At 57.1% G+C, this 7565-nt stretch overlaps 1 protein-coding gene across 1 annotated transcript; it reads left to right on the top strand.

Annotated features, from left to right (window-relative positions):
* The first annotated feature begins 326 nt into the window (after window positions 1–326).
* SHISA2 (shisa family member 2) lies at window positions 327–3019 on the top strand. The gene is made up of 2 exons (XM_048933718.1): window positions 327–688; window positions 1689–3019. Exons 1-2 carry the CDS (start codon window positions 388–390, stop codon window positions 2240–2242), a joined length of 855 nt encoding a protein of 284 aa, XP_048789675.1. The 5' UTR covers window positions 327–387; the 3' UTR covers window positions 2243–3019.
* The last annotated feature ends 4546 nt before the right edge of the window (window positions 3020–7565 follow it).

The following is a 7565-nucleotide window of genomic DNA, read 5'->3' as shown; positions in this document are numbered from 1 at the left end:
GCACCGCGCCACGCAGGTGCCGCCCCGCTCCCGCCGGGGCCGAGGGGCCGGGCCGGGGCCGCGCCGTCGGGGCGGGGGCCAGGGGCCGGCCCGCGGCGAGCGCATGCGCGGGGGTGGCGGCCGCCGCTATAAGGGCGGGGCGCGGCGCCCCCCGCCCAGCGACGAGCCCGGACGGGGCGCACGGAGGTGGGCGGCTCGCGGCGTCCCCGGGCCCATGGCGGCCGCGGGCCGGGCCGTGGCGGCGGGCGGGGCGTAGCGCCGCGTAGCGCGGAGCAGCGCTGCCGCCCGGCTCCGCACCCCGGCGGGCGAGGCCCGGGCATGCGGCGGCGGGAGCCTCCGGGGGGCGGGCGGCGCTGCCCCGGCGCGGGCGGGCTCTGACCCGGCGCCATGTGGGGCGGGCGCTGCTCACTGCTGCTGGCCGCGCTGGGCTGGCTGCTGCCGGCGGGAGCGGCGGGCAGCGGCGAATACTGCCACGGCTGGCTGGACGGGCAGGGCGGCTGGCGGGACGGCTTCCAGTGCCCCGAGCGCTTCGACGGCGGCGACGCCACCATCTGCTGCGGCAGCTGCGCGCTGCGCTACTGCTGCTCCAGCGCCGAGGCGCGCCTCGACCAGGGCGGTTGCGACAACGACCGGCGGCAGGGCGGCGGCGAGCAGGGCCGGCCCCGCGACGGGCCCGACGGGGCGGCAGGTGAGGGCCGGGCGGGGCGGTGCCGCGCTTTCCTCGGGCGGGCGCTCCGTTCGCCCCCGGTCGGCTGTCCGCCGGTGCTCGGAGCGCGCGGAGGGACGGCGCTTCCCGCGTCCCGAGCGCGTGCGGCGCTGCCGCCGCTCTCCGTTGCTGCAGCCCGGCTGTAAACGGAAGGGAAAACCGAGCGGATCTCGCGGTGGGGGGTTTGGCGGCGTGACGCCTCCGGGGGGTTCGCGCCCGTTTAGCCCTGCTGCGGGCGGCTGCTGGTACGACGGAATGTCAAGGATCAGCTCGAGTCTTCTATCGCTACTCTAAATCTGCCATCGCGCCAACAACGCAGCGATGTTGTGAGCGGGGCAGGGTCGGGGCGGCTTCGCTGTCGGGGAAGTTGTGAGCGGCGCGGCACAGCAAGTGCGGGCACCTGCCGGGAGCCGAGTGCCGCGTGTCATTGCGGGCGTCGTGCCGTGCGAACCGGGCGTGTTCGGTGGTGTTGGAGAAATGGGGAAGGAGCGGCCTTTGAGTTGCCACCGGCTCAGCACAGCCTTTGCAGCACCGCTCGATGTGCAGAGCTTCACTCACCCTCCGGGTCCGGCCCTGAGTCTGTGCACTCTTAGGGCTGCTCGGGAGGAGCTGGGAGGGTTTTGGTGGTGACGCGAAACCCAGGCTCATTGAGAGCGCTGGGGAGTGCTGGAGGGAGGCTGCGTCCCCGCGTTACTCCTGGTCCTTCGCAGAGATACAGGGCTGTGTGTCGCCACTGCTGTCCTGTGTTTCCATTGCACCCCATGTGGTGGCAAAGCACCAAACCCTGCACAGAGCCAGGGCTGATGTGTGGGGCACCGATGGCCACCCCGGCATCCTGGGGCATCACTCTGGTCTTCTGCTGGGTGTTCCTGGTTGGAGACACCTCCTGAATGTTGGGCTGTAGCCCAGAGGCGGTTTGGCAGTGGGCAGAGGGGCCATCTTGCTCGCATCCCCATTGCCCACCTTCTCCTTGCTGTTGCAGTGCCCATCTACGTGCCATTCCTCATTGTCGGCTCCGTCTTCGTCGCCTTCATCATCCTGGGCTCGCTGGTTGCCGCCTGCTGCTGCCGCTGCCTGCGGCCCAAGCAGGAGCCCCAGCAGAGCCACGCTCCTGCCGGCTCCCGCCTGATGGAGACCATCCCCATGATCGCCAGCACAGGCACATCACGCGGCTCCTCCTCGCGCCAGTCCAGCACTGCCGCCAGCTCCAGCTCCAGCGCCAATTCGGGGGCCCGTGCCCCCCCGACCCGCTCGCAGACCAACTGCTGCCTTCCCGAGGGCACCATGAACAATGTCTACGTCAACATGCCCACCAATTTCTCGGTGCTCAACTGCCAGCAGGCCACCCAAATCGTGCCACACCAGGGCCAGTTCCTGCACCCACCTTATGTGGGCTACGCTGTCCCGCACGACGCGGTGCCGCTCGCCCCTGTGCCCCAGTTCCTGGATGGGCTGCAGGGCGGCTACCGGCAGATCCAGTCTCCGTACCCCCATGCCAGCGGAGAGCAGAAGATGTACCCGGCAGTCACCGTGTAGCTGCCTGCCACGGTGCGTTTGTAATTTCCAAACTGAGCAGAGGAGAAATACTTCCTTGGAACGCGGCTCCCTGAACAGCGCTTGTAAATAATTTGGGAAGGCTCATGCATGTCAGGCAGTGTTTATAAACCATTTATTCTCGTCGAGGTCCGTTGCCAGAACTGTAGGATGATACCGCTGAATTAACGTTTCCAGATACGCTTTCATTCCTGTGCATGATTTACAGTGGCAAAGGATTATGCTGGAAATGCATATGCATTTCAGATCACTGTGCTTGTGAGATAATGCCGCAGCCATTAAGTGCCCTTCAGGTGTGACATGGTCAGAAGTATTTGCCTAATTAGTTTGCGGAAGAGCTTTGTTACACAGAACAGAGCGCAGTGCTCACAAAGCCTTTCTCCTCTCCTCATCCTGTCTCCTAGTGACATTTCCCACTGCTTCACAGACAGTGACAGAGCTGGGCAGAGCAGCCATCATGTGCTTGGTTCCTGGTTCCAGCTGCTGTGGCCTTGTGGGGTGCACTGCCATGTGGTGCTTGCTCCTGTGAGAGCAGCTTCCCCCGTATTTATGTAGGAATTTCTTTACGTAGCAGTGCACCAATTGCTCAGCTCCTACTTGCAGTGCACTTGAAACCCTTCTTGGTTTGATGTTGCCTCCAGGCTGACAACCAGTAGTGGTTGGCACACGCTTGCTTCTTCTGCATGAACTTCTACTATGAGCAGGGTGTGAGGTGCCTGCTCCTCCTGCCACCAGCACTGCTTTCAGGACAGCGGCTGACCTCATGCTGCAGCTTCCATGCGCCTCTGTCAGGCTCACACCCCCAGACACCGACCCATCAGGCTGGTGACAGAACCCTCCCTGTGGCTGCAGGCCCTTCCAGCAGCTGCCAGTTCAGCATCCCCAGCAGCTGCAACTGTGTGGGAAGGGGGAAACCCGAAGCGAGCAGTCGTGACAAGCAGAGCAGAACCAGCAGAGGGTTCCTTGGCTGATATCACATCAGTACATAGCAATAACCGGACGCTGATATTGCATGTCTCTCTTCAAACCACGTGGATGCGTGGAAGTGTCGCCAAATGTGACAGCTTGCCTGTAAACATGCTGCATACACACACAGTTGTCTGCAGAAGGGAGAAACGTTTGTGACCATGGAGGACGAAGGTGAATGGGTGACCTGTAGCAGCTCTGCTGGCCCTGGCTGTGCTCTCCCCAGGCTGTGAGCTCCCAGAAGCACGGCACTGACCCCCACTGTGCTGGGACCGGCGGCCTCGTGGGGTGGTTGGCATCCCGTGCCGGGGTGCCTGCTGTGACCCGTGGCATTCAGGTGACTCTTTGTATATTGTTTACTTGTTTAAAAAGAAAAGAATAAGTTAAATTTAAATCTGTAGAAAATAATTTACAGCGGAAGGAAAAGCGACCTGAGTTGTAATAAGAGGAAGTTTGTGAGATGTGCTGTTTTTTTTTTAATGTCATGTATAATAATGTAAAACCAATGTTAACGTTTGATATAGCTTTTAAATTTCTGAAAGGGCACTTGGTTTAAAGTGTTTCTTACAAATGAAGAAAAAAGCCCCCTTTGTTTCTTAATAAATACTTTATGGTGTGACTTTTCCTTTTGTTTGCTTTGTCAGTCATTTTTCTGTTCAGTCAGTGCCTCACTTGCCCCTTTCTGTAATGGCCTGTCCCACCCCATCAAAGCCAAGGCTGTGCTGTCGGACAGTTTTTGGAAGCGGCAGCAGCGCTGCCCTCAAGGTGCTGCAAGGCTGAGTGGTGGAGGCAGGAATAGGAAACGGGGGCCTTGTGGTGGTGCAGGTGTACCCCAAGCAGGAAAGCAAGAGAAGACAAACTCAACAGGCTGTTGGGTGCTGTAACAAATGGGTGTTTGCTGTGCAGGAGCCTCTGTCTTTCCCCCATTTCTTATTTTTTCCCCTGCACCTCCACGCTCAGCCCTCCTGACTGCTGTGTGCCTGTAGGCCTTGCTAGCTTTAATCCTGTTACTCAGCTTCATCTTCCCAGACTGCCCTGAACAATTCCTCCTGTTTGTCCCGCTGTTTACACCTCTTAAATCTGTTCTCACTTCCTTGCAGTTGGAAGTGTACGGGGTGCTTTTTCAGTACTTCTCTTTGAATACCTTGCTACTGATTTCAGGCTCTTTTCTCAGCAGTGGTCAGGAAATGGTGGTGCCAGCTGGGGGTGTTAGTGGTGGAGAGCAGAGCATGTGCTGCTGCACTGTCCCTGCCTCACCCTGTGGGACACATCCTCTGTGCTGGAGCAGGTCTGGCCCCAAGCACTGTGTGTGCCCAAGCCCAGTGCCATGGGCGGAAGGAACTAGCTGCTGTGAGAACAACTGCTGAATGTGTTCCTGAGTCTGCTGTAGAGCTGCACCCCTTTGGGCCTGGAGGCTGGCAGTGGGCTCGTGGCATCCAGAGCCACTGTGCTGCACCGGGGCAGCCCAGCACTACCAACAGCCAGCGGGATGCTGCCACCCTCTACAGCTGCTGCCAGGCACTTCCACGTGTACTGATGTGGAGCTCGGTGCCATCAGTGTCTGGTGCTTGAATTTGGAATGTGATCCCCCATGAGAGCAAGCAAGATTTCAGGTCCCAGATCAGCACGTGAACTTCAGCACCTTCCTTTCACAACATCTCGTTTGCTGCTCACTCCCAGTTTTGCTGGAGCTCTCCTTTCCCCTCCACATTTTCTGCTCTCCCAATTCTTTTCCTCCCACTGAAGCTGTTATTAAATATTATTCCCTGCGTGTATTCCCTTGTATTTTTCCAAGCTGAAGCTCGTTTTATTGTTTCCTGCTTGTATTATTTCTTGCCTCTCTGTAGGTCCCTTTGTATTATTTTTCTGTCTTCAGCGGGGTTTGCAGCATTTCTCTGCATCCCACACGCAGGCAGCAGTGTGCAGAGAGGTGGGGCAGTTAGGTAGCAACAGCACAGCTTCGTTGGGAGGTGAGCCCATTTCCCACCAAAGATGATGCCTGCCCTGTTTTCCAAGTAGTGTTTGCAGGGAGGCAAGCTCCTGGCAGGCAAATGCGTGGCACACAGCTTGCTCAGAGCACACAGCTGGGGATCTCGGTGCTCCATCATCTTCATTAGGCAACTAATGGGGGGCTCTCAAGGGTGTGACATGGACCACAGCTTTCAGAGTGCTTATTTCTGCTCCCAGATGGAAAGCTTTGGTAAACTATTTCATTTTTTTAGTAGTGCTCAGTCTGGGTGATTATTCTGTTCCGGGCGGGGGAGTGATGATGCCATTCTGTACCCGATGGTATCTGCTGCTCAGTATGGAGATGCCCTTTCCTTTTCATGTTTGACTTCTCAGTAATGCATGAGGAAATCTGAAAGTTATCCCAAGTTGAAGACAAACCCCTGTCTGCTACTGCAGGGTCCTTTCATGTGCTCAGTAGACTTCTGATAGCAAAAGCATAATTCAAGTGTCCAAGAAAGAGTGGTAGTGGCATCCCTTCTGAACATGATAACCCTTTGCTTTCAGAGAAGCAAACCCTTATTTGCCTTTTCAGTCCTTCAGAAAACCTCCAGTAAGACTGAGAATGATGATACGTCAAGCTGGAAAATGTTGATTATTCAAAAAGGATGGGTGAGCTGCTTTCCATCAGGCCGGCCTCATGGTTAGTGCTGCAGCACATCAGGGCACTGCCCCATCTGGTTTGTAGGTGAACTTGTAAAGAGTATGAAGGAGTAGGAGAAACAAAAGGAGTAGGACTCGGTCCTGTTAAGCCCTGACAAGGTGGCATCCCATCGGTGCGCTGTACTAACAACAGCCAAACCAAGAGCCTTCTCTTCTTCCCCAGGCATTGAGCCATGTCAGCCATGAGCCACACGCAGGAGGCCTGCAGAGATGGATGGGCTGTGCTCCTGTGCACCAGGGACAGGTCGGGCATGGGATGTCCCTCTGAGGTGAGCATCCCTCGTGTCACACAGCCTGTGCTATGATTTATTACCCCACAGGTAAATATTGGCTTATGCAGCTGCTGCCTCCTTCAGTGTTTGAGAAAAAGAATCCCGGTGCCTTCGCACACCGACAGTCTGTGCATTGCTGCGAGTGTCCCGTTGTGGGGAAAATGCGATTCCCAGTTCTGCAGTGCAAATTGAATGCCATGGCTGTGCTTGGTGCACCATCACACCCAGAGTTTTGCTTTAAAAGCAGACCCAGGGGCTTGGTTTAAAGGCAGACTTGTTTCCTGCTGTGTGCAGGGAGATACGAAGAGTCGTTATGAACTGGGGCTTAATTGAATTCATGTTTACAGTGTAGGTATGTGCACTCAAGTTCTGATGCCAGGCTTCACATTGATATGAAGGCTGTAGGATCACAATACATATGTCTATTTTTTTTTTGCCAGGGAGAAATCCCGCATTGTTGTGCTTTGGACACAGTTCTTTCCTCAGCGGGCAACATGGGGCAGGGAAGGAAGGAGCCCAACCAGTGTGGTGATAAATCCAGTGCATCAGACAACCCAGTCCTGCCCAGCATCCCACTTCTCCCAGTCTCCTTTCCCCCCAGGCGCTGGTGCTGGTTTCCAGCACAAATCACCAACCCACAGCATCTGTCAGGGCCAGCAAATGAGTGCTGTTGGCTGTGACAGCTGTGCTGAGGCTTCGCCATCAGGCGACATCAGACACGAGGCGTGTGAGCGCTGCCATGCACGTCACCCCAGGATTTGGCATCCTGAAAGCTCGTAGTGTCAGGGTAGGGTGTCAGCAGCACTCACTTCTGTGTCTGTGTACCTCAGCAAGCCCAGTCCTCACTGCCCCACAGATATGATCTTGGTGGGGCAGCACCCGATACCATGGCAATACAGCAAGGGGTCAGGACTGCCTCTTCCACTGTCATCCACCATGAATCGGAGCTGACACAGCATGAAAACACAGCATACACCTACCCAGTGCTGCCAGAACCTTCCCACCTCACGCTGCCCAGCAGCCCCTTCCTCAGCCTGGATGCCTGAGGCTGGCATTCAGTGATGCTCCCATGCCTTGCTTCCCTGTGGAGCAGGAAGCAGCAGGAAACCCTCTGCTCCTGCCACGTTTCTCGGGACTCACCGCTCCATCAACACTGGTGGAGCTGAGGGGCTCAGGGCTGCCCCTGGGGTAGGGCAGTGCTTGGTGGCTGGGTGCTGCCACAAGCTTGCACAAAAGGATTATGTTTCTGAAATCGTCCCGCTTAACATTCCTCAACCGGACCTTTCTCAGTTACGCTTTTATTTTTCAATGCTCCCGTTTCAGACTCGAGCATTAATCTCAGGGTTTAGGGCCTTTGATTCTGTTTTGGTCTGGTATGAGGCACCGAGGACGCCGGC

Source organism: Lagopus muta, chromosome 1 (assembly GCF_023343835.1).
Source record: "Lagopus muta isolate bLagMut1 chromosome 1, bLagMut1 primary, whole genome shotgun sequence".
In the NCBI taxonomy this organism is placed as follows: domain Eukaryota; kingdom Metazoa; phylum Chordata; class Aves; order Galliformes; family Phasianidae; genus Lagopus; species Lagopus muta.
Note: the sequence above shows the minus strand (reverse complement) of the source record. Positions and strands in the feature narration are given on the sequence as shown.